Source organism: Momordica charantia (assembly GCF_013281855.1).
Source record: "Momordica charantia cultivar OHB3-1 chromosome 1 unlocalized genomic scaffold, Mcharantia_2.0 BLBB01000001.1, whole genome shotgun sequence".
Taxonomy (NCBI): Eukaryota; Viridiplantae; Streptophyta; class Magnoliopsida; order Cucurbitales; family Cucurbitaceae; genus Momordica; species Momordica charantia.
The window spans coordinates 753,429-780,995 of NW_028275157.1; the positions used below are offsets into that span (position 1 = coordinate 753,429).

The window sequence follows — 27,567 nt, forward strand, 5'->3', positions numbered from 1 at the left end:
ATATTTATCAAAGTTTATATCATTTTTAATGTAATTCTGCATTTTAAAAATTTCAAATTTTGAAAATAAGAAAAGTTTTTTTTTTAATACACTGTTTTGGCTGTTCTTAAAATTTGTCTAAGATTTTGAAAATAAATTACAGAACAAGAATTTAAGAGGAAAACTAGAACAGAATGGTTATGGAGCAAAACCTGAAAACTTTGAGAATAGAAAGGAAAATCATGGATATTAAAGTCTTGTTGTACGACAAATGGCAAATGAGAATTAAAAAATATGTAAATATGTTAATCTCAGTATAAGTATAACTCAATAGATAAGATATCTAAATTTGAAGGTTCAATTTATCACCGGTGTTGAATTGGGTTGGTTACAAAATAAATATTTATTTATATATTTTCTAATATTGAATCAAGATCCGAATGTTTAATTTATTTATATGTTAAAAAAGTACACTATGAACACATAATAAATTGTTTTTACAAGCCGAAACAAATAATCCATAAAAAATTATGAAAAGAAATAAAATTAAAATAAATTTAACTATATATAATTTTTATGGTGGATAAACGAATTTTTAAAATTAATAATAAATTCGGATTGGTTCGATTCAACCCAAAGTTATTATACATAAACCCTCAAACCAATCCAACCTATAAAATTTTCATTTACTTGAACCCGACCCAATCCAAAAGTTTGGGTGGATTGGTTTTTCAGAGTCATGAAATTTTTTTTTAACACCCTTACCCACCTCTGTAATTATTGAGCTAAAAAATAGAATTAATTGGTTAAAATTATTGAACACAATGACATGTGACAAATAACAAAATATGGAAAACAATTTTTCATTTTATAGCAAAACTTTAATACAGTAATAAACTGCCATTGAGCATCATACGATCTTCACAAAAACTAGTCGTATTCAACAATTAAAATATTAATGCGAATGTCGATATTAATATTGGGATTTCAATTTTACAGATATAAGAATAAAAGATCAATACCATCAAATATTTCTAAACAAATTATTTTAATTAAAAATGAAGTTAGTTTCATTTCCTCACTATGTTACAGATTTTGTTATTGGTAATTATATTCGGCAACTAAGGAATAGTAACGTTCTCGTTCCCTATTTCTCATTTTTTGAAAAACAGACATATTTGGTAACCAATCCCATTTCTCATTTTTAAATTTTGAGAAACGTTTCTCAAAAAATGGACCAATTTTTGGAAACTATGAAAAGTAGTTACGTTTTTTTTTTGTTTCTTTTTCTTTGTTTTGTGCTCGACGTTATCTCAGGTTAAATAAGATATTTGTCACTTCTTTCTATAAAGTCACTAATGTCTTGGTGGTGTAGTTAGCTTAAATTGAATAGAAGGTTGGAGGTTTGAATCTCATCGCATGCAAAATACTATTTTGTTTCAAAATTTTATTTTGATTTAGAACTATTGTATTTTCTTAAACAAAAAAAATTGGGTTATTGCATTGGGTGGCAAATAAGTTTTAGGTATTTAACAATATAGCACCCACCTATCAAAATTTCAAATATAGCAATTTTTATAGGATTCTGATTTTGAATTTTTTAGTATTCCCAAATTGCCCTCATCATATTTATCACGCTTTTTCGTTCTCTCTCGCTCAGATCATCGTCTTCTTCGTTCGTCTCTTCTTCGTGCTTCTTCATTCTCTCTCGGATCATCTTCTTCTTCGCGCATTTTCGTTCTCTCTCGGATCATCGTCTTCTTCGTTCGTCTCTTCTTCGCATGTCTTCGTTCGTTCATCAGGTATCAATTTTAGCTTCTTCATTCGTATTCATTCGTTCATCAGGTATCGATTTTAGCTTCTTACTTCGTCTTCGTTCGTTCATCAGGTTTCCATTTTAGCTCTTTCGATTTTATTTCTTCTTTTTCTTCGATTTTGTTCGTGAAGAACTTTCAACCTTTGAGGAACTTCTGTCCGTTTTAATAAGGCAGATTTCTAAAAGAAGAATTTGGACTTCTTCAGGGACTATTATAATTATTTTTAGTTTTTGTTCTTCTTCTTCTTCGATTTTGTTCGTTTCTGAGGTCTTGATTTTAGTTTTTCTTCTTCTTCTTTCGAATTTAAGCTTGATTTTAGTTTTTGGTGTCTGATTTTGGGTGAAGGATCACCTTTAAGATCGTGGAGAACCTGCCTGAATTTTAGGTGAGTTATATCACCTAAATCAGTGAGGTATATCATACCGATATACTTCCATTGAATATGAAGTATATCAGTGAGGTATATCATAAATATTTTACGTATATCTATAACTGATATACTCAATATAGATATTAAATATAGGGTATGTCTGCGGCTTATTTTATGTTATTTGTTGATTGATATACTAATATCATCGATATTTTATATTTTGCAGTGTTTGTAGTTATGGGCAAGTTTGCAATAATTGTTTTTCACAGTGGTGAATGAGATGATAGTCATTGCTATATGAATTACAAAACTATTGGGATTTTGGTTGACGAAGATATGAATTTTCAAAATTTTAGGAATTTGATATTGAATGAAGTGAAGTTAGATCCATCAATTTGTTTTGTCTAATTTTCAGTTTTATTAAAGTTTGGTAGTAATGGAGTTCAAACTGTTGTTGAGATTAATGAAGATAAAGATGTTGCTTGATTTTTTACTTTGGTTAAGGATGACAGCACAAGATATCCTTTAGTTGCTCATGTAAATGCTATGTCTTTGGATGAGTCTAGTGTTATTAATTCTGGAAGTGAGAATTTAGGTCTGGTTGTTGCTTCTTCTGCTATAATTGAAAGAGATTTTCAAGTTTATAACGATGTTGATATTACTAGTATGTCTTCTGCATTTTATCTGAAGGAGAAGGATCTATTTGCAAATAAGGAAGTTTTGTCAAAAGCTTTTCACTTTATGGCTATAAAGAATAGCTTTCAGTTCAAGACTTTGAGATCAAATTTCAAATCAGTTGAGTTTGAATGTGTTCAGAATGGCTGCCAATGGTATGTTAGAGCATCTCATTATAGAGGTAGTGAACTATGGATGATTAGAAAGTATGTTAGTGATCATAATTGTCGTATGACGATAGTTCAACCTTCTCATAGACAAGCTTCATCATCTTTTATTGGTGAATATATAGTTGAGAAATTTAGATTTAGTTCTTCTGATCGTTCGACTCCGAAAGATATCATTCATCATATGCACACAAACTATGAAGTTGGTGTTAGTTATTATAAAGCTTGGAGGGCAAAAACAGCTGTTAATAAATTGTTGACAGGAAATGCTGATGATTCTTATGCATTGATTCCGAAGTTTTTTGTGAAGTTGAAAGAAATGAATCCAGGTTTGTTTTCTTTAATGATATGCCAATAATATATGCTTCTGATATATGTATAATATGTATGGGATGATATATCTTCTTGATTTTAATATGATGTAGGTGTTCTGATATACTGTTGATATACTACTGATATATATTTGATTATACTACTGATAATCATATCTGATTTTGATATCTTGACATGTTGCTGTCATATATTACTGATATATTTGACGTGTTGATGTGATATATTATTGATATATTTGATGTGTAATGATATTTTACGCTGATGCAATAGTTCTATTTATATTATTTTTGTAGGTACATACACTGCATATGAAATTGATAAGACTAGACATTTTAAGTATTGTTTCATGGCTCTAGGTGCATCTATTGAAGGTTGGAGGTATTGTAGACCTAATATATCTGTTGATGGGACATTTTTGATGAGCAAATATGGTGGTACATTATTGACTGCCTCAACGTGCAATGGTAACAATCAGATTTTCCCTCTTGTTTTTGGTATAGTAGATTCAGAAAATGATGCATCATGGAGATGGTTTTTTCAAAATTTAAAGAACAGTTTTGGAGATCGAGAAGGGTTAGTTATCATTTCTGATCGTCATTTAAGCATTGGAAAAAGTGTTCTAAAGGTTTTTCCATATGCTCAATATTGTGTTTGTAAGCGACATCTGTTGAAGAATTTGAAGTTGTCATACAAGGAATCCTTGATTGATAGACTTTTTGAAAACTGTGCCAAATCCTACACAACTAATGATTTTGAGTTAAATATGAGGTTGATGGAGTCAATATATCCTACTATACGAGAATATCTTAGTAATGTTGGATTTGAGAAATGGGCTCGTGCACACACTAAAGAAAGAAGATATCAAATGTTGACAACTAATATTTCTGAGAGCCTAAATGCAACTTTGAAAGAGTCCAGAGATTTACCTATTGCATCACTACTTGATTCAGTTAGACAATTACTTCAAAGGTGGTTTTATGATAGAAGTAAATCAGCATCTTCTCCGAATAGTTTTTTGAGTCCTTGGGCTGATACTGAGATACATAAACAATTTAATGAATCCAAAAGTTTGATGGTAAGTGTTTTTACTTTTTATTATTTAATAATTTTTATTTTTCTTTCACAACCTATTTTTATTATTACTTTTTTTTTCTTTTTTTTCAGGTTGATCCTATCAACAACGTTGAATTTCAAGTAATTCATAAAGCGGATAATTTTTTGGTAAATTTGGGTTCTAAAAGTTGCAGTTGTCGTGTTTGGGATTTGGAAGAAATTCCTTGTGCCCATGCACTTGCAGTTATTTGTAGAATTGATTTGAATCCTTATTCATATGTGTCTGAGTATTATCTGTCTAGTAGATTGTTATTTACTTATAATGGTTCAATTCGTCCTGTCGGTAACCATTTGGATTGGGGATCTGTAGCAATTGATGTTAATGTATTACCTCCTATCATTAAACGTCCAGCAGGAAGGCCTCGAAAACAAAGGATTCCTTGTGAGAAAGCACACAAAATGCGGACGTTGTCAACGTGTTGGACACAATCGTAGAACTTGTAAATTTGCACCTATTGAACAATGATGTATATCAAGGATGTATACCAAAACATTGCTTTTATGATTTGAATTTACAATGAAGTAGTTTCTTTGTTACAATACAATGTGTATACCCAATAGAGTTTGCTTATATGGTTTTGCTTCTGTAAGTTATAGTTGATGACATACTTTAGAGCATTACATTAGTCTGTATATCAGAATTATATCAGTTGTAAATCTATATATCAATAATATATCAGTAATATATCAAGTATAAATCATACATATATCAGTAGTACAAGGAGAAGTAATATCAATATGAACTCAAAAAGTTTAAAGGTTTAAACATCAAAATGAACTCAAAGGTATTCATATCAAAAGAACATTGCCCAAAAAAATGGCATATCATTTAAAACTTTTAAGATATTGTCTTGTAATCTAAACATGAGTAGATTGTCACATTCATAAACACAAAGTAGATTAACAATGTCACAATAAAAGTAGAAGTATGAGTTCCAAAAGTCTAGAAAAGTAGAAGTATGAGTTCCAAAAGTCTAGAAAAGTAGAAGCAAGGTCCAGAAGCACAAGTTCCAAGTTCTTCATCATTGAGTAATCTTCAAGTCAAAGCTTGGGCAATCATGATCAATCTTTGTTCTCAGTGATTGTCGCGTCTTAGGAGATGATATTTTTGCAGCTTTTCGTTTTTCCATAGACAACACCTTTGGAGTTGGTTTATGCTGTCTTTTGGGACGCACAACATCAACCTTTTCTTCAATGACTTTAGTTTTCATTTTTCTTGTTTGGACCATTGTTTTCATATGAAAAAAAAATTATTTGATATATTAGTAGTATTTAAGAAACATATTAGAGGTAATATATTTGAAATAATTTGTAGATATCATACTTATAGCAGAAGTAAATCAGTTCTATATCATATGTCTATCAAATATATATCACATATATATCAGGAATATATCTGTCAATCATTAGTATATCAAAAGTAAATCAATAGTATAGTAGAAGTCAATCAGTTATATATCAGCTATAGTATTAGATATCATAGTTATATCAAACGTAAATCAGTTATATATCATATGTATATCAAACATATATCACATACATATTAGGAGTATATCTGTCAATCATTAGTACATCAGAAGTAAATCAATAGTATATCAGAAGTCAATTAGTTACATATGATATATATATATATATCAAGAGTATATGTGCAAATTAGTAGTATATTAGAAGTAAATCTGTAGTATATCAGAAGCCAATAATCAATAGTATATCAGAAGTCAATCAGTTATATATCTGTTATATATCAGTTATATAACAGTAATCAATTGTATATCAGAAGTCCATAAGTTATATATCAGTATATATCAGCTGTATAACAGTAAATCACTATTTTACCTGCTCTTTGTCGTGGATTTTTTTTTATCGTTTCTCTGTAATTTTCTGTAAATAAAAATCATCGATGAGTTTCAATAAGTGAATAACACGAGTAAATGATTAATAAAACTAACTATTGTCTCACTATACTTACAATTTCATCTTCATTAGCTTTTTCCTCTTCTTTGTCTTCTGCTCCTTGTTCTTCTTCCTCACTTGATTCTTTTTCTTCATTCTCATCGTTTTGTTCATTCTTCTAAAAAGCATTCCAAAGATAAGAAAAGTAAATCAATGTAAGAAAAGTAAAGCAATTTAGATTTACCTCTTTTTCCTTTTCTTTCCCTTTCCCATCCTTATCTGCATCATCTTTCTCATGATTGATTGCATATTCCACAATTTTATCAATATCTACTTCTTCGTCAAGAAGCTCAAGACTTATCGATGGAGGTACGTTCTTCTGAAGTGATTCTTGGGATTATTTTTCAATGTTTGATTTTGGTGGAAATCTATCATTGATTACTTCTAATATAGAAGTCAACATCCCCAACATTTGTTTCTGGACACTTCTAATTTCTTGTATTTCCTCCTTCAAAGTCAAGCTTTTACTTGAACCATGTGTTTCTGTTCCTTCTTCCTCCTCAATATTTCTTCCTTCGGTCATATCATCCATATTGTTGGGATCATCATCTTGCACAATGTCTTCTTGCATCATCAAATTTGTGAAGATATCAATAGATAATTCATCTTTCGTAGGAAGAATTGTAATTATTGAGAACTGCATAATAAGTCAACAAATGTAGTAAATCAATAGAAACAAGAACAAAAAAAAAGAGAGAGAGAGAGAGATAAGTGAAGTAAGAAACTTACATCACTTGCAGAGAAAATATTTTCTTGTAGATGGTGTCAATCCGGCTGTGATAGAATATCCCATTTCAACATTCTTGGGATTTGATGTCCATCCTTTTTTGTTGCAATTCCAATCCTCGGATCAGAAAGTTTGGGAATTACTTCACACGCCCAAAAAATCAGTGCAAGTGGGAAGCCTTGCAAGGTATAATTTGATGATCTATCTTGTGAAGCTTTTTTGATGTATTCAATTGTTAGATCATATACCAACCTACCCCATGGATATTTCGAAAATAACTTTTCACTATCGACAATGTCAACATGCTTCCATTCTACCTTAGTGTGAAGTTGTTTGGCAAACAATAAGCATTCTAAGATGTACAAGTTAGCAATTTTCACCATTAAATTATCATTTTGAGACCCAATGTGAAAAGCTGGTACATCTCTTCTATCTATTGTCTCTCTAAGCTTAAAAAAGGTGTTCCTAAGCTCATGAGTATTTGTTTCTCCATCTATAATGATCTCGTCAAGAGTGGGGTATTCATCACAACAATTCAAACTTGTCATCAAACTGAACTCTTTAAATCCAAATCTTGTAAACTTTCCACCAAAGTTGAATACTAATGCATCTTTTGGACTTTTGTCAGATATTCTCTTAATTAGATGCACTAGTAATTGTAGTGGACATCTGCCAATCCTAAATGACAAGAAGTGTCCAAAGGGTCCTTTTTCAAATATTTCTTTCTGAGTTGGTGAAAGCATTTTTAAGATGTTGTCAATTGTTTCTAGTTTAGAGTACTGTTGTACTTTAACCCCAGAATACCACATTTCAATATCATGTTAAGGTAAAATATAATATATCAAATATGTTATAAGTATGTCATAAGTATTTCAATACTATATCAGACTCATATCAAACATATATTGCATAGAAACTCACATCAAGTCTGTCAGAATATCATATGAAAAGTAATAATTATCATATCAATAATATATTGAACATATATCAAACATATCATTATCATATCAATAATATATCAAACGTATATCATATATATATTGTATAGAAAATCACATAAGGAATATTATATCATAAATTCTTAAAATCAGTAGTATATCACATACCTCACTCTTTTCTTCTTTTTTCTTCCTTTGTTTCTTTGCCTTGGAAGATTCACCCTTCAATACTACTCGTTCTCTTTTTTGAACCATTTTACTTTCTTCCTTGTCCATATAGGTGTAACTTGCACTAAAACATATAAACAAATGAAAAAACAAAACCAAACTAAAAAAATATAAAGTTTAAACAAAAATTAAGGTAGTTACTACTATAGTCACTGTTATATGAACCATCATAACTGATATATTCAATATAGTCACTGCTATAGTAAATTGAAATCGAAATGGAAGCAAACATATATATCTCTACTTATCCCAAAAATCGAAATGTAAGCATTGTGTGTCAGGAGTTCAGCAAAAATCGAAATGGAAACATATACCTCTACTTAAAGAAATCAAACGGAAATCGAACGATATCAGAACAAACGAACGAACGGCAATCAGACGGAGATTGAAATTTGGTAAACATTGTCGCTCCTTGCTAGTTGGATGAGAATCGAACGAACGAAAATGGTAGTTGGGGATGACATTCTTGATGGAAATCAAACGGAAATCAGATGATATTTGGGCTGGAAATCCGAAGCTCGAAGGTTAGATGAGAATCGAACGAACGAAAATGATTTGGGGATAATTTCTTGACGGAAATCGAACGGAAATCGAATGGAAATCAGAGTGAAAATTGAAAAGTTAGGTTTTGTTTCGATGCTTTGAATGAAAAAGTTGTGGTGAAGGATTGACGTCAGACGAAAATGATGGAATTTGAAAAATGAAGTTTTCTTTTGGTTTGGGCTACCAGTTTTAGGCTTTTGCATGTTAATAATGGGCTTGCAGGGTAATTAGGACTTTTAACAATGTGGGCCTCCGTGAGTGGGTAAAAAATTGCGAATGTGAGTGCTATTTTATTAAGTTTATGTAATCTTTTTGCCATATTTGCAAGCAACCCAAAAAAATTCCTATTTTTTATATTAAAAGTATTTAAAAAATTTATTCTTTATAATATTATATATTTTTTTAACCTAAAGTGTTTTCAAAATTTATTTTGATTTAAAACTATTGTATTTTTCTTAAACAAAAAAATTCCTATTTTTTAAATTAAAAATATTTAAAAATTTTATTTTTTATTTAAACTAATAATTTATACTTCTATTCAGTTTATATGGTAAATTATATTTTTTAATAAACTATAAATTTGTTTTTTATTTTTGTATTATATTTTTGAACTTAACATATTTTGATAATTTATTCTTAATTAAAAGTTATTATATTTTATTAAATAAAAAAACTTCTATTTTTTAAATTAAAAATATTTTGAAACTTTATTCTTTATTTAAGCTAATAACGTTTATATCAAATAAATTTATATTTTAAATTATATTTTCTTTAATAAATATTATTCTTCAAGTCTATATTATATCTTTTTATATTATATTTTCTAAATTTTATTTAACTAAAAATAAAAACTAACTAAATTCTCGGTCAATAGATTGTAGTAGATTCGAATTCCACCCCTACAAGTTGTTGTTAAAAAAATAGAAACAAGAAACAAGAAATAATTATCAAACATATTTTTGTTTCTATTTTTTTTTCAAGAAACAAGAAATAAAAGTAATTACCAAACATATTCCTGTTTCTAATTTAAAAAAAAAAATAGAAACAAGAAACATTAAACAAGAAACGAGAAACAGGAAACGAGACCATTACCAAACGAGCTCTAAATTATACTTTTATGTTGAAGGGATACATATACAGAATATCAAAAATATTGATTGAATGTCAAACTCTTTGATTTATGAATAATCGACATCTCGAAAAATATTTTAACCCTTGATCTTATTAAGTCGTATTTGTTAGCAAGAGCGTCAAATGCAGTCTTGTGATTGCAAATTTATTTTTACAAATCATAAAATACATAAATGACTAACTCATATGCACTAAAAGACCCTTCTTTCAGTATTGTAAAATACCTCCATCTTCTTAAGAATCAATCGAAATTGTTGGAGTTCAGATAAATCCGATTTGCACCAAATGGAGAAGGCAAGAATCTACTCATCGACCAAAAGATCAGAGGTTCAAATTCCAACTAAAAAAACAATAAGTTCTTAAGCTGAAATTTTCTGTGATAATAGTATTGAATAATGTGGTTTCTAAGCTCTACTAATATCTAAAAACTATACAGCAAAACACAATTTAGTTGCAAAGAGTAGACAAACAAAATGAGCAAATTGAGATCAATTACTAATTCTTTTCAAGCTTCTTCCACAAGTAGAGTACTCTTCTGATGATTGGATCAGCTGAGAATCCTTCTGCATATGCACCAATAGCAGTCATGAGGCTCGTGAATTTCTCCCCATTGTCCTGCACCATTAAAAAAAATTCGGTCTGTTCCTCAAATATATTCCTAAAATCAATCAAATTTCAAACATTTTCAAGGCAAAAAGATATGTACACGTATTAAGAAATTCAGAGGAAATATTCAAGTTCCATTCAATAAAGAGAACATGGCTTATATCTTCTTTATGTGCACAAAAGTTGGAAATAGAACATAGGTTGACTAAGAGGGTTATTGCTAAGCATTTGGACTTTGATGATTCTATGTCTTTTTTTTTTCTTTGTTAATAAAAGTTCAAAGACTCTTCCATTTGTCTAGTTTATGTTTTGAAATGGTAGAATAACAATTTGAATCTCAAGAAGCATAAATAGTATTTGAAAGGGGAGAAAAAAAGAAAAAGAAAAAGAAAAACCAGGTATATAAAGCCTCCCCAAATAATAGAAAGATCAAAGAAAGAGAAATCCATGAACTTGGCTAAGACAAACCGCTCTCCCCTACATCAAAGCTATGCCCAAAATTTCTATGATTGGGATTAAACCATAACTCCAGAAAGAGAATCCTTGGGAACGAAACAAACCCAAATAAAAATTTTAAAGCTTCTTTGGAAAAAAATGAGCAATGAGAGAGCCACTTCATAGATATGACACAAAAGAAAGTGAAACAATTTCCTTCCCAGACCCGGGACAACCTTCGAAAATCTTCTCAATTTTCGTACTTAAAAAGGAGGAACAAGATATTTGACTATTAAGGATGAATAAACCACCACTCAATCCAAAAGCTTAAGCGTTTAAGAATGTAGGGGTTTGAACATGGGACCTCCACTCTGATACCATATTAAGGATGAATAAACCGCCACTCAACCCAAAAGCTTAAGCCGATGGATTGGGTAAATTTAATTCATTTATGAGTATCTCAACACGAACAAGATATTTGACCACTTGGACTTTTTTTTCTTTAAATTTCAATCTTACATATAAGTAGGGTCATCCCATCCTCTCTTTCTATGGGTTGGTGCTATATGTATAGGTTAACAACTAAAAACAATGTTGTAAAAAGAAAAGACATATGTAACAAGTGTTCTAGTAAAATTAAGATTTTTTTTTTAATAATTCGGACCCACACCTACGACCCTGACCCGAACTCGGGAGACATCAAAAGTTTTTCATATTATGCTCACCGGAAGGTTTAAACTTGAGATTTCTAAACCAGATCAAGAGACCCAAGTCCTTGTCAATCTTACTAGTAAAATTAAGATTCTTATAACACTAAAAGTCATGCTGATTCAACAAAAATATATCCTAATTAACAAACAACAAATTGGTGGGCCAAATTAAGTCCCACCCTAAAGTTTTAACTAATTTCGAATAATATGCATCACAAAATTGACAGTAGAAATCGAATAAATAGTGACATGTCCTAGTAATATAGCACAAACCTCTGGTTTCTTGAACAAAAGATCTCTGGTGGTAAATGGTACCATATAGAGCGGAAGATCGGATCGCAAGATTGCCTGCAGCATACATGACTTGGATGAAGCAACAAGTTGAAATAACTTGGTGGATGCCAATATTTACACTATGTCAAAGTGTAAAAAGGGTCAATGAAAAACCAACTAAGAATTGCATTCCCCTGCTTAACCACTCGACACCATACCAAGAGATAAAATGAATATACGTTTAGAGAAATAAGAGTTTATGGAACTTACTTCGAATTTGTATATAAAAAGAGTAAAAAAATTATAAAAACAGTTGAGGGCCATGACGAGCATCTCAATGAAGGCCCTTTTCTGGAGGCATGCTTTTCAAAATACTGATTAAGACCATAAAAAGTACTAGGAGAAAGAGATTATTATCCCACAATATCAACCAAATGAACTAAGCTAACAATATAATTTTATGCATTCACAATAATTTTCCAAGAACGCGAGTGCCCAAATAAAACTGAAAGAAAATTACCAAGTTCTTGCTCAAGATAGCTTGTCCAGCATTTGTTACCAACATCTACAAGAATAAGGAACGGATGTAAAGACACATGATTCATAGTAATAAAACAGCACAAGTATTTGTTGTACTTGCAAAAACTGATCAACCAGTTCTTAGAGTACTGTATATAAAACAATTTCACCTTGTATATTTGTACGTATATATATAGACTTGAATAATGAGAATACATAACACTGGATTCTCTCAAACTCTAATGTTTACATGATATTAGAGTCCTAGGTTCTCCAAAACCTCCTGAATCTTAGGGTTTTTTTGTGCCCATTAGGGTTTTGTGCTCATTAGGGTTCTTTTGTGCCCATTAGAGTTTTGTGCCCATTAGGGTTTGAAGTTTAGAACACTTTCTTGCAAGTGTTCATTAGTACCCAGCCCGCTACCGCCGCCACCGTAGCTCGCTGCGGTCGTCGCCTTCTACCATCGTCACAGTCACAAGCTTCCACCGTCGCCAACATCCCCGATGCTGCTTTGTTCGTAGGTCACTACGCTTTGTCCGCCACTGCAGTTTTCATCGTCGTCGCACTTGTCCACCGCCACCACCATCATTAACCGCCGCCGCTGTTCGCTGTTTCCCTAAGTTCGCCGACGCACCGATTCGTCGTTGGGATTTACTAATTCGTGGTATCGTTTTCCATTGAAGGTGTGGCTGCTAAGGTTTTTGGTTTCAGAAAACACCTGAAGCGGTTTCGGTTCAGTTCGTGTGACCCGGTTCAGTCGGTCTAGTTCATCTGTTTTGTTTAGTTCTGTTCGGTTGGTTTGGTCTGGTTTTGTCGTTTTGTTCAAATAAGTTCGTTTGTTTGTTATGGCTGAGAAGAAATTAATCGTAACATCTAAGATGATCCTAATGATATAAAAAATCACAGAACATGAGTTTAATGGATCAAACTATTCTTCATGGAAAATCAATGTTCGTCTTTTTTTGCGAAGTATTGATATGGACGATCACATAACTGAAGATCCTTCTAAGGATGAGAGCAAGAAAGCTTGGTTGCGGGATGATGCTTGACTGGTTCTACAGATCAAGAATTCGATCGAGGGTGACATTATTGGCATGATCAACGAGTGTGAGTCTGTTAAAGAGTTGCTTAAATACTTAGAATTCCTTTATCCTAGAAAAGGAAATGTTAGTTGAATATTTGAAATCTGCAAGCGCTTCTACCAACCTGAGTTTGGTGACCAATCGCTTACAGATTACTTCATGGAACACAAAAGGATTTATGTAGAGTTTAATGCATTACTCCCAGATAGTAGTGATGCAAAAGTTTGGCTTGCCCAACGCGAACAACTAGAAGGTTTCTTCTTGGTATTCCACCTAGATTTAATGTAGCCAAAACCAATTACTCTCTGGTTCGGAAATTCCAACTTTAGAGGAGGCATACACTCAAGTACTTCGCGTTGAGAAGTCACAACCCGTCCTATCATCTCAGTCTAACAGTGCTTTGGTTGGACGTAGTACAAATGTATACCGAGGTAATACCTACCAAGGGAATTTCACAACTTCGAATGCTCAATGATGGAATTCTAATGCTCCAAAATCAAATTCAGGAGATATCATTATATGCAATTATTGTCATAAGCCTAGTCATACAAAGCTAGAATGTAGAAAGCTGTTGAATAAAGATCAGAAAACACAGTCTGCACATGTTGCATCTACTCCTGATGATGCTAGCAAGTTAGTTATAATTCCTGCGAAAGAGTTTGCTAAGTTCCAACAATATCAAGAGTCATTAACTAATCTGATTACCGCCATCGCTGAGTCAAGTAACACCAGTAAATATCTTATTTCCTCCGCGTCAAAATGGGTCGTTGACTCTAGTGCGACAAATCATATGTCAGGTAACCTTAACTTATTTGCTATTTCTCCTTATCTACATCTTTGCCTGATGTTACCATAGCAGATGGCACCACTTCTCCTGTTCTTGGTTCTGACACAGTTCATCTTTCCAAATCTCTTTCATTGACCTCTGTCTTAAATTTACCACAATTTTCTCTTAATTTGATCTCTGTTAGTTAACTCACTCATGATCTCAATTGTTGTCTTATTCTTCCCTGGTTATTGCTTATTTCAGGATTTTACGACGAAGAAGACTATTGGTAATTGGCGTGAATCCAATGGTCTCTACACATTTGTTACAAAAATACCTACAGCTACTATTCACACTCGAGTACCATCTCCTTTCGAAGAACATTGTCGTTTGGGTCATCCATCTTTCCGTGTTAAAGAGTCTTTGTCCTCAATTTCATATTGTGAGTCATGTCAATTTGCTAAGTTTCATCGTCGCAGTTCGTATCCTAGAGTCAATAAACGAGCTACTACTCTTTTTGAATTAGTTCATTCTAATGTTTGGGGTCCTTGTCCTATTGAGTCCAAAGTTGAGTTTCGGTATTTTGTTACATTTGTCTATGATTTTTTCCGTGTAATTTGGTTATATTTAATGAAAGATCGTTCTGAGTTACTTTCTCATTTTTGTAACTTTCATGCTGAAGTTCGAACTCAATTTGGTGGCTCTCTTAAAGTTCTACGAAGTGATAATGCTAAAGAACATTTTTCTGGTGCTCTTGGCTCCTATTTGAGTGAATATGGTATTCTTCACCAATCCTCTTGTGTCGATAATCTGTCTCAAAATGGAGTTGCAGAAAGGAAAAATAGACATCTTCTCGAAACAGCAAGGTCTTTAATGTTTCAAATGCATGTTCCAAAATACATTTGGGTCAATGCTGTTTCGACGACTCGCTTCTTGATTAATCGCATGCCTTCATCAGTTCTTAAGGGTGAGATACCTTATCAACCTTTATTTCCTATTAAACCTAAAATATTTGGTTGTACTTGTTTTGTTTGAAATGTTCGCCCTCAACTCACCAAATTGGACCCCAAGCCATTGAAATGCATTTTCCTTGGTTATTCTCGTGTTCAAAAAGGGTATTGATATTGTTATCTTGATCTCAATAGATATATTGTCTCTCCTGACGTTACGTTCTTTGAAGATACTCATTTTTCATCATCCTTGAGTACCAATCAAGGGGAGCGTTCACAGGAAGATGATGATTTTCTTGTCTATTTCATTGTCTTTACTTCTACTGAAGTGCTTCATTGCAATACATATCCCTCTGTGCTTGATACTTCTCTCCCAACTATTACTCATGTTTTTCTCCCCGACAACCTCCTACAAACTCATACCCTATACCAGTAGCTTCTTCGTCCATGGATCCAGGAACGAGTGATGACCTTGCTCTTCGAAAAGGTAAGCGTAAGTGTACTTATCCTGTTTCTTCTTTTGTTTCATATAACCATTTGTCCTCGCCTACATGTTCGTTTCTTGCATCCCTTGGGTTTGTATCTGTTCCTAAAATTGTACATGAAGCTTTGTCTCATCTTGGTTGGTGGGCTGCTATGTTGGAAGAGATGACTGCCTTAGATAACAATGGTATATGAGATTTAGTGTCTCTTCCTGCAGGAAAGACACCTATCGGTTGGAAATGAGTGTTTGTTGTCAAAGTTTATCCTGATGGATCAATTGCCCATTTGAAAGCTCGTCTTGTTGCTAAAGGATATGCGCAGACTTATGGAATTGATTATTCTGATAAGTTTTCTCCGATTGCTAAATTGACTTCTGTCAGGTTATTCATTTCCTGGGCATCTATTCACCATTGGCCCTTACATTAGCTTGATATTAAAAATGCATTCCTCCATGGTGATTTTCAAGAAGAAGTGTACATGAAGCAACCACCAGGTTTTGTTGCTCAAGGAGAGATGGTATGTCGTCTTCAAAAATCCTTATGGGTTGAAACAAAGTCCACGAACATGGTTTGGAAAATTCAGTCAGGTGATTGAGGACTTTGAAATGAAGAAGAGTAAGTCGGACCATTCTGTCTTCTATAAACAATCTGAGTCTGGTGTTATCTTACTAGTTGTATATATTGATGATATTGTGATTACTGGTAATAATTCATTAGGCATCCTATCACTCAAAACTTTTCTTCATAATCAATTCCATACTAAGGATTTGGAAGTGCTGAAATACTTATTAGGAATTGAGGTGATAAGAAGCAAGAAGGGGATTTTCTTATCACAGAGAAAATATATACTTGACCTATTAACTAAAATAGGAAAGTTAGCTGCTAAGCCACATAGTACCCCATTCATACCTAATTTACAACTTACAAAGGAAAGGGAGTTGTTGAAAGATCCTGAGAAGTATAGGAGGTTAGTAGGGAGCTAAATTACCTTAGAGTTACGAAGCCAGACATAGCTTATCCAGTTAGTTTATGAGTTCTCCTACGACTGGTCATTGGGCTGCATTGGAACATATTTTATGTATTTGAAAGGTGCTCCTGGAGGTGGTTTGTTATATAAAGATCATGGTCATCTTAATATTGAATGTTTTTTAGATGCTGATTGGGCAGATTCTAAGGAAGATAGAAGATCAACCTTAGGATCTTGTGTATTTTTCGGAGATAATTTAGTTTCTTGGAAAAGTAAGAAACAAAATATGGTGTCGTGTTCGAGTGATGAATCAGAATATAGAGCTATGTCACAATCGGTATGTGAATTAGTATGGATATATCAACTTCTGAGTGAATTGGGATTTGGCATCACCACTCCAATGAAACTTTGGTGTGATAATCAAACAGCTCTCCATATTGCATCTAACCCAGTATTTCATGAACGAACTAAACACATTGAAGTTGATTGTCATTATGTACATGAGAAAATACAACAAGGATTAGTGGCTACAGGATATGTGAAGACTGGAGAGCAGTTAGGAGATATCTTTACTGAAGCATTTAATGGAGCACGAATAGATTGCCTCTCTAACAAGCTGGGCTTGATTAACATATGTCAACTTGAGGGGGAGTGCTAGAGCATATATATTAGTCTATTTTTATACTCTCTTGTATTAATATTATTAATTTGTCCTTTACCTTCTGCTCATAGGTTTAGGTCAACCTTGTATATTTGTCTGTATATAGACTTTAATAATGAGAATACATAACATTGGATTCTCTCAAACTCTAGTGTTTACACTAAATAAACAAAATTAATTACTTGCATCAGCTTACCTGATCCAATACACACAAAATAATATATAGCAAGTGTTTTCATAAATTCTTTAGTTCAGCTAGCTATTAATCTTTGATAGAAGTACCTTCCTAATACGTTCATCTTCCACTTGATCAACATGTTGCAACAAATTTTCTAACGTGCCTGACCAGTGAGAAAATTTGTAAATAACCATACGCAAACTCTTACAGCTCAAGAACCAGAGACAACAGAAAGAAGGATAAATATTGGAAATATAATCAAGGAACACAGAAGTATAGTAGCATGGCATGCATCATACGCAATTTATATTGCATACAGTTCTAATTTTTACCTTCTACTGGTCAAAGAACGGAAAAACTTTAGATTTTGATTGTACGTTTGCAGGAAGTGTTTGTATTTCTTGGCAAGGAAACATACTTTTTCATTTTACGATCAACGTTTTTTACTTCCAAAAATGAAAGAACCACAGACCCAACCTAAAAGTACAAAATCCACTCAAAAGCCTTTTCAGGAAGTGTTTTAAATCCTTTTTATTATTTAGTTAAAGGATTTCTCATCTATTTATATTTCTTTAAATTTTGTTTCATGTGAATATTTTTTATTCTTTCCAATCAAAAAAAAAAAGGAAAAAGGGAATATACGACATAAGATTACAAGTTTAAGCAACATTTTGGAAAAAGATGCCGAGTAGAAATCTCAATCAATTTGCCAAAACATTTTATTGTTCATCTTATATGTTCACGACTTTTTGAGATAGGCAAGTGTTGAAGATATATACTCATTTATAATCTTAATAGTTTAGGATTTGTATTTGGATGGTTAATTTATCTCCTCATTTATAGGATTTATTATTTCCTTCAATTGCACAGGCAGCCAAAGAAGACAGGTATCCTCCTTTACCATTATTTTCAATAATAATCAAATATCTTTGCTGTCATCAGTAAGTACACAACATAAGAAGGTAACCAAGCATATATATGATTGAATAAAAATGACACTGTAGTCAATTTACCAGGGAATTTATTAGTCTCTTAAACCTACTTACCAAATCTAGTGATAAGTTGCACAGCATTGACATTTCCAATTCCATCAACTCCTGCATTTAGAGTTATGCGCACGTCAAGCACTATCTAGTCAATAAAAGGAATTACGAACTAGAAAAGATAGAAATTCAATCTACTGCTATATTTTTAGTCCATGGTTACTTAAGCAATTTAGCCTGATCTAAACTAACACAAGGCATGCTTTCTCTTAGTAGTTGTCCCGCTCTGATACCATATTAAGGATGAATAAACTACCGCTCAACCGAAAAGCTTAAGCTGATGGGTTGGGTAAATTTAATTCATATATGGTAGGGGTATTCACATGTTGGGTTGGGTTGGGTTAGGGGGGAGTTTTGGACCAACCCGAAGAACCAATAGAACCGAATAATATAGCCAACCCAACCCAAAGCAAAGTTTTTGGGCTGGGTTGGGTTGGGTCATCGGGTTTCATCTTCTTGTGGGTGAGGCATGCTTTCTGTGCAAGAGATGGGAGGTTCGGCGATTACTGGCCACAGCAGCGATGAGCGACACCGGCAGCTATAGGCAACGGCGTGGTTCTCCAAACGACGAGGTGCTTCTTTGGGCGAGATGAGAGCTTTGGCGGTTACAATCAATGTCAGCAACGAGCAACATCGCGACTATGGGCAATGGCCTGGAACGAACTACGGTGACATGCGACAATAGGCGATGGACTGTGGCAACAGGCGACTAATGGCAAACGTCGAAGATTGAGAGATGAGATTGAGATGAGAGATTGAGAGTGGTCAAAGTTTGAGAGAAATTGACACATGAAATTGAAGGAGAGAGGTGAGAAAGATGAAACAGTGAGAGGGAATGACTGAGATTGAAAGAGAGAGAGGCGAAATTAATGGAGAGAGGTGAGAGTGATGAGATGGGAGAGGGAAATGAGGAGGCGGCCATGCCTTAACCTAGAAATATATATATATATAAAACTGGTTCAATTCGGGTTGACCGAAATTTATTTTTCTAAACCCGAGAACCGAACCGATTTGGTGGGTTAAAAAAACCTTTAACCCAACCCGAAACGAGAATTTACCTAACCAAACCAATGTTTGGGTTAGGTTGCTCGGGTTCTTCCGGTTACCGGGTTTTTTGAAACCCTTAATATATGGATATCTCAACCGCCGTAAAGCTATAAACACTCAAGATAGGATTCAGAAAAGACTTCCAATGCTAGACTTATCTCTAAATGGCTGTATTATGTGCTATAGAGAAGCTGAAACACAACATCATCTCATCAATGAAATATTTGTCTCATCCAAAAAAAAAAAAAAAAACTTTACTGAATGGAGTATAAGTTATCGATTCTCTATTAATGATATTACATGTTAATTATAATGATCTTTTGGCCCTAGTGTAATTTTTGGCATGTGGATTAGACCTGAAGCATGCTAGTTCAAAGCCAAGTCCAAAAGAGTTCAATGAAGAACACCAATTATAGCAGTTTAGGGTATGAAAATTCCAGGTTATCAAAGTTGTAATCAAGTTGTAATTGGTGCTCACCAAATTTACGAAGCTTTCAAATCCGAACTCAAACACTAGCCAAGAGTCAAATCTAAACTCAAATCTAGATCAGGATTCAAGAGTCAAAATTCAAACACTAGCCATAGAAGTTGAGTCATTAAGCGGTAAGTAAAACTACCAAGGTATACTAGAAAAAGCTAAGTTCTCCTGGTGACTATATGTGAAATACAAAATTTTACATGTACCAGCAAGGATTTATGGGTACCGGGAGGAAATTAACACAGGAGGGAAATATGTTTTTAGAAAGAGATTCATGAATCACCTGGAATATTATCAGATTTGTCACCGACTAAAGAGATCACATCAACAAACTGAGAAGGTTCTAGAGCTCCATATTTTTCGGCAAAATCCTCCAACCCAAAAGAAACCATCCTAGCAATAGACCATGAAGTTCAATAAATGTTGATGTTCCAAATAAGCATATATTAAATCAAAAAATTGAAGCTTTACGGGGAAGGAAAAAAAGGTAAAAGAAAAAAAAAATCCCAAAATATAACAGTTTTAGTAGGTTCCATTTGGTATATATCACTTGAACATCCTCTCTCTCTCTCTAAGCATCACCTCTCGAAGCCTCTTCTCTTTCTTTGTAACCATTCACTCCTCTCTAAGTATCCTATCTCTCAATATGCACATTTTTCGATCTACAATCTATATATGCATGTATCATTTTTATTAATAGGATTTGACCGAACACATTTTCTATTTTCTATGTTCTTAAAGCTCACTATCCTTTCCACTTTGCCAATTTCTTACTTCAATATTTAGTTTTCAAATTTTCCAACCAACACACTTTTAAGTTCAACAAAAATAATCTCTTTTGTATCCCTTGTACTAAAAACTTGTTTTTGGATTTCGAATCAAACTAGGCCTTACCAAATGTTCGATCAAAATAGAAATTAAAAGGCCTAGACAAAGTAGACCGAAAAGACTGTTGAAAGAAATATTTGATACTCCTCCACTGAAAACTAATAACTACCAAATGAAGAACCGCTCCTCTGGGAAGTCCCTGTTTCAAGTTGTTTATACTAAGTTAACTACTCTTACGGTTGATCTAACTAATATTCCTTCCTCAATTGATTTTAGTGGGTGTTAGAGTATTTATATTACTATAGTTTATATTATTGTAATAATCTGTACTAGTTTGTCCTTTATTGTCCTTTTACATTTTTAGGCCTTTCTTGTACATTTATCTATATATATTATTCAATAATAATAATAGAATGATTGGAATCTCTCAAACCATAGTCTCTTCATGGTTAGAGCCATGAATTAAAACGTAGCTGTATCGATGAAATCCTTGGGTGTTGAACAAAAAGTGGTGAGCCTCGAAAGGTGCAGTCATGGTGTAATTTGTGGGTGTGCTCTATCAAAGTATGGCGGAAGCCTTGGATAAGAGCAAAGCTCTCGTTCCATGTCCGAGAGTAGACAGAAGCGTGACTACTTGAAGGGATGCTCGGTGGTACTTTGTTCAAGAGGAGGATTGTTGGGTTTGTAAAGAGAATGCAAACAAAGTCCCACATTGGGTAAGGAAGGGAATGCTCATAGATATATAAGAGAGGACTATTATCTCCATTGGAATGAGGCCTTTTGAGTGAAACCAAAACCAAAGTCATGAGGGTTATGCCCAAAGCAGACAATATCATACAATTGTGGAGATACTCTGGGTATGAGGAGTACCGTTGTCCTTAACAAGAGGTCGGAAGGGAATGATCATGGGTATATAAGAGAGGACAATTATCTCCATTGGAATGAGGCCTTATCGGTGAAACCAAAAGCAAAACCGTGAGGGTTGTGCACAAAGCAGACAATATCATACCATTGTGGAGATACTCAAGGTACGAGGGGTACAGTTATCCTTAACAAGTGGTATCAGAGCTTTAGGTTCCCTCTAAAATTTTTTGAATCTTAGGGTTTTGTGCCCATTAGGGTTTGAAGTTTGGAACACTTTCTTGCAAGTGTTCATTGGTATCCTTACTCGATATACTACCGTCGCCTGCTCCTGTCGCAGCCGCTGTCATTGTCTGTTGCTGTTGCATTAAGATTTGGGTTTGTGTTGCAAGTGTTCATCGTCTACTCTTGTCGTGGTCTCTTCACCGTGCTTCATCGTCAACCACCACACGTCGCCGTCAGCCGTCGCGAGTCGCTATTAGCTGTCGTTGTATCTTTGTCGCAGGGTGGTGTCTTCGTTAGCCGTCGTGTGTTGTGAGGATTTTTCAATTCTGAAACAATTGCTTGGGTCATTTTGGCCTAGTTTAGCCAGTTCAATTAAGTTGGTTTGTTTGGTTCTGTTCGGTTGGTTTGATCTCGTTTTGTCTTTAGTTTGAATCAGTTCGTCTGTTTGCTATGGCTAAGAAGAAATCAATCTCTACATGCTCGATTCCTACGAAAGAGTTTGCTAAGTTCCAACAATATAAAAAGTCATTGACGGTATCGTTCTCTAATCTTCATCGCTGAGTCAGGTAACACCAGTAAATGTCTTCTTTCCTCTGCGTCAAAACGAGTCATTGACTCTGGTGCTACAAATCATATGTCAGGTAATCTAAATTTATTTGCTACCTTTTTACCATCTACGCCTTTTCTTGATGTTACTCTAGCGGATGACACCACTTTTTTTGTTCTTGGATCTAGCATAGTCCGTCTTTCCAAATCTCTTTTGTTGACCTCTGTTTTAAATTTACCACAGTTCTATTTTAATTTAATTTATGTTAGTAGATTTACTCGTGATCTCAATTGTTGTGTTTTATTCTTCTCTGGTTAAAATGTATTTCAGGATCTTACGACAAAGAGAACTATTGGTAGAGGGTGTGGATCTGGAGGTCTTTACATATTTGATACCCAACTCCCTACTGCCATCATATGCACTAGAATGCCATCTCCTTTAGAAGAACATTGTCGTTTGGGTCATCCATCTCTCTTAGTGTTGATGAATCTCCGTCCTTAATTTCGCAATTTGTCCTCTTTAGACCGCGAGTCTTGTCAATTTGCTAAATTTCACCATCTAAGTTCATATCCTAGAGTCAAGAAACGAGCTAGTACTCCTTTTGAGTTAGTTCATTCTGATGTTTGTCCTATTGACTCCATTTTGGGGTCCTTGTCTTATTGAATCCAAAAGTGAATTTCGGTCGTTTGTTACATTTGTCGATAATTTTTTCTCACGTAACTTGGTTATATTTAATGAAAAATCGTTCTGAGCTACTTTCTCATTTTTGTTAGCTCATTTTTGTAACTTTCATACTGAAATTCGAACTAAGTTTAGTGGTTCTCTTAAAGTATTCCGAAGTAATAATGTTAAAGAATACTTCTCCAGTGTCCTTGGCTCCTATTTAGAAGATCATGGTATTCTTCCTCAATCCTCTTGTATCGATACTCCATCTCAAAATGGACTTGCAGAACGGAAAAATAGACATCTCCTTGAAACAGCAAGAGCCTTAATGTAACAATTGATTTCTTCTCAGCCATAACAAATAAACAATGATTCAAACCAAAAGACAAAACCAGACCAAACCAACCGAACAGAACCAAACAAATCAGCTTAACTGAACCGGATAGACAAGACCAATTGAACCGAACCGACTGAAATCTAAAGCAAACCCTAAAATAATAACACCCAAATTTTTTACTTTTTATTTTTATTTTTTTTGCGATGAGGCAACCCAACAGTACCCATGATGGCGTCTTAGAAGGAAAGTTGTGGACAACAAACCCAACGATCAGATTTTCTCCTACTATTCCGACCACAGCAGATCACTTCTTCTTCGGCGACGACGGACCTCTTCTTCTCCGATGATAGTGGACGTCTTCTTCTCCGATGCACCGAGACTTTCGACCGATGGTGGAGACTTGACCAGATCTGAATTGACTGCAACGATGTGGGGCGGAGGCAAACGACAACTGACAGATCTAACCGAAAATTAAATCAGCGGCGGCAACAACGAGCGTCGGTGGTACTGCAGTGAGTTTGGTACCAATGGACACTTGCAAGAAAGCGTTCCAAATTTCAAACCCTAATGGGTACAAAATCCTAAAATTCAAAAAGTTTTAGAGAGAACCTACCCAAATACCATGTTAACTTTTAGGGGAGAATAACAAAATATGATTTCATTGAAAATTAATTGCTTGGTACAAACCTATTTATAATATAAAAATTCCTAAACATAATAGGAATAAGAATGTAATATAATAATATAAAATATACTAATAAATACTCTAACAGTAGGCAAGACAAAATTGGCTTATATTACTGGAGATAAAAAAGAATCAGTCGCAGAAGACCCTTCATTTACTACGTGGGACACTGAAAATTCCATGGTAATGACTTGGTTAGTGAATTCTAGGGATGACGAGACCAGTGTCAACTATATATGTTATTCCACTGCAAAGGAATCCATTATAGGATGGAATCTCTGATTTGGGGAATCGATCATTGGTACTTTAATTAACCCTAAAATTGAGTGAAATTCGACAAGGAATAGATACAGTTACGAAATATTTTAACTATTTAACAAGAATTTGGCAAGAATTTGACCTTTTTGATACTCATGAGTAGAAATGCTGAGCTGGCTCAAAACTTTATCTGAAAATTGTAGAAGAAGGTCGAATTTACAAATTTCTTGTTGGCCTGAATGTGGAATTTAACGAGGTTAGAGGAAAAATTATTGGTAAACAACCACTTCCAACGATTGGTGAGGTCTTTTCTAAAGTTCGACGTGAAGAAAGTCGTTGGAATGTTATGCTTGGTAATAAAAGTGCAAGCAACACTGTTGAAGACTTTGCATTAGGGACTGGAGCAATTGCTAATAAGGCGCTAAATTATTAAAGTAAGGGGAATGAGAAATCTCGCATATGGTGTGATTATTGTAATAAATCTTGACACACCCGTTAAACTTGCTGGAAGCTTCATGGAAAACTAGCTAATTGGAAGAGTCATAAAACAGGAGAGAGGAGTGGTGGCAGCCAGTTGTCTTCTTCCATGGCAAATAATGTTGACTCTTACCAGTTCAGTAAAAGCAAGTTGATCCACTCCTGAAGTTGCTAAAAACTAATTCATCATCTGGTAATCCTAGTGTTTCTTTGGCATAATCAAGTAATTATCCCCATGCCTTAGCATGCCTTAATTCATCTCCATGCATTATTGATTCCAGAGCTTCCGATCATATGACTAGTTCCTCTCAACTTTTTCAGTCTTACTCTCCTACTTATTGCAATGAAAAAATTCGAATAGCAAATATTAGTTTCTCTTCTATTGCAAGAAAATGAACTATTCAATTAACAGAAACTATTATCTTAAAATTTGTTTTACATGTTCCTAAATTAGCATGCAACCTTTTATCTATTAGTAAAATTTCTTGGAATTCTAACTGTCATGCCACCTTTTTTTGAAACTCATTGTGTCTTTCTAGAACATAACCTTTTTTTATCGAAAATTCTCTTAAAGGGAAAGAATCCAGTTCTGAAGGTAATTTTTGGATACCTCTAGATAACTTTAAACCAAACAGCAGCTGGTAGACATTCCTAGAGTTATCTGAATCAAAAACCCATGAGATGCTGAAAATATTGAGAAGAAATTTCCAGCAGGCAGCCGCAAAATGATAAAAAAAAAAAAAGCTATGGTTAAATATATTATTTTATTTAACCAAAAAAAAAAGAAAAAAAAAGAAAAGAGGACATGCAAATAGGCGTGTCAAAGACTCAAACACGTGTTCGGAGCGTGTCCAGACATGTCGGTGTCCAACACGAACACTCCACCTAAAATGGAGTGTTCGTGCTTCCTAGGCTCGAAGCTCGAGTTCGAGTTCTTCGTGCCATTTGTGCTTATCGTGGATGGGACATGTTACAATATGATGTAAAAAATGTTTTTTTGCATGGTGATTTTGAAGAGGAAATTTATATAGAAATTCCACCAATCTCCTAGGACATGATTTGGTAGATTTTCTCATGTTATGAGGAAGATAGGCTATAAACAAAGTCAAGGAGATTACACATTATTTATAAAAAAATTTGTTGCAGGGGGATTAACAGTGCTGATTGTTTATGTCGAAGATATTATTGTTACAAGCAATGATCATAATGAACCAGATAAACTGAGAAATTGCTTAATCAAAGAGTTTGAAGTAAAGAACTGGAAAAGCTTAAATATTTTCTTGGGATAGAAGTCGCCTATTCTAAATCGAGCATATTTTTATCACAACAGAAATATGTGATTTACTTACTTTCTAAAATAGGAAAGCTTGGTAGCACACCAATGGGAACTCTGATTGATTAAAACCATAGATTATGTGAAACTGAAGAGAGTCCTCCAATAAATAAAGAAACTTACCAGAAGCTAGTTGGAAAGTTAATATATCTTTCTCATACAAGACCAGATATTGCGTATGCTGTAGGAGTGGTAACTGGGGTAAGTCAATTTATGCATAGTCTAAAAGAAGTTCATCTTCAAGCAGTGTACGAATACTTCACTATTTGAAAAACTTCATTGGAAGAGGATTGTTGTTTAAGAAAGGCGAGAAAATCAATCTAGAAATTCATACAGATACAGATTAAGCAGGATCGATAGACAGTAGGAAATAAACTTCTGACTATTGCACTTTATTAGGTGGAAACCTAGTAACATAGAAAAGTAAAAAGGTAGAATGTAGTTGCAAGATTGAGTTTAGAAGTAGAATTTAGAGCAATGGCATTGGGCATTTGCGAATTACTCTGATAAATATTATTTTAAAAGATTTAAAAATTTCATGGGAGGGACCTACGAAACCTTACTGTAATAATAAGTCTGCGATCAGTATTGCACATAATCCAGTTCAACATGATAGAACAAAGTATATTGAGGTTTAAAGACACTTCATAAAAGAAAATTTAGACAACAGTCTCATATGTACTCAATTTATGCCAGCAAATAATCAAATAGCAGATCTCCTTACGAAAGAATTGAACAACAACAACTTTGATCACTTGGTTAACAAGCTGGGAATGGAGAATATTCATTCACCAACTTGAGAGGAGTGTTAAATTATATTCTTTTATTTTTCTATTGTATTTAGGATTTAATAGGGGCTTCCTTATTCTAATAGGTAAGCGTTTCTTATCCTAATAGGTAGGCTTTCGTTTTCTTTTCTTTTTGTAGCTGCTATTTATAGTCTTGTATCAATTGTTTGAGAGTAAGAAAGACTTATTTTTCCTTATCAATTAACAAATATGCCTCTGATTTTCACTATGAGCAGCACATAGGACACACATACAAGGCTGTTAACCCATATTAGCTAGCCTTTTCTTGGAGTACTTCTACGGAATTAACCTTCCCGTTGAGCAGCTGGTAGACATTTGTGGAGTTATCCGAATCAAAAACCCATGAGATGTTGAAAATATTAAGAAGAAATCT

General features: G+C 33.7%; 2 protein-coding genes and 2 pseudogenes across 9 annotated transcripts in view; 2 read left to right on the top strand and 2 right to left on the bottom strand.

Annotated features, from left to right (window-relative positions):
• The first annotated feature begins 2,403 nt into the window (after positions 1-2,403).
• On the top strand, positions 2,404-4,920 carry LOC111023450 (uncharacterized; annotated as a pseudogene).
• A 351-nt stretch (positions 4,921-5,271) lies between these two features.
• On the bottom strand, positions 5,272-9,160 carry LOC111023544 (uncharacterized). The gene is made up of 4 exons (XM_088124992.1): positions 7,137-9,160; positions 6,592-7,044; positions 6,424-6,525; positions 5,272-6,335 (listed from the first exon to the last, which is right to left on the bottom strand). The coding sequence occupies exon 1, from the start codon at positions 7,941-7,943 to the stop codon at positions 7,173-7,175; it is 771 nt and encodes a 256-aa protein (XP_087981118.1). The 5' UTR covers positions 7,944-9,160; the 3' UTR covers positions 5,272-6,335; positions 6,424-6,525; positions 6,592-7,044; positions 7,137-7,172.
• A 1,089-nt stretch (positions 9,161-10,249) lies between these two features.
• The window catches only part of LOC111017796 (5'-3' exonuclease family protein), a 60,950-nt gene continuing 43,632 nt past the window's right edge, over positions 10,250-27,567 (bottom strand). For 5 of the 8 annotated variants that reach the window (XM_088122584.1, XM_088122580.1, XM_022293665.2 and 2 more), the window contains 6 exons: positions 20,455-20,564; positions 18,650-18,700; positions 17,708-17,766; positions 12,519-12,563; positions 11,999-12,073; positions 10,250-10,589 (listed from right to left, as the gene is read on the bottom strand). In XM_088122584.1, coding sequence (XP_087978710.1) covers positions 10,470-10,589; positions 11,999-12,073; positions 12,519-12,563; positions 17,708-17,766; positions 18,650-18,700; positions 20,455-20,564 — 460 coding nt within the window. In that variant the 3' untranslated portion in view covers positions 10,250-10,469. Of the gene's footprint in view, positions 10,590-11,998; positions 12,074-12,518; positions 12,564-17,707; positions 17,767-18,649; positions 18,701-20,454; positions 20,565-25,662; positions 25,737-27,567 lie in introns of all 8 variants that reach the window. The other 3 variants (XM_022293664.2, XM_022293669.2, XM_022293666.2) reach the window with 3 other exon arrangements.
• On the top strand, positions 24,402-25,218 carry LOC148213047 (uncharacterized; annotated as a pseudogene).

Bases quoted from the DNA above. Each gene is read 5' to 3' on its own strand.
- LOC111023544 (XM_088124992.1), bottom strand. From the start codon at position 7,943: ATGTGGTATTCTGGGGTTAAAGTACAACAGTACTCTAAACTAGAAACA.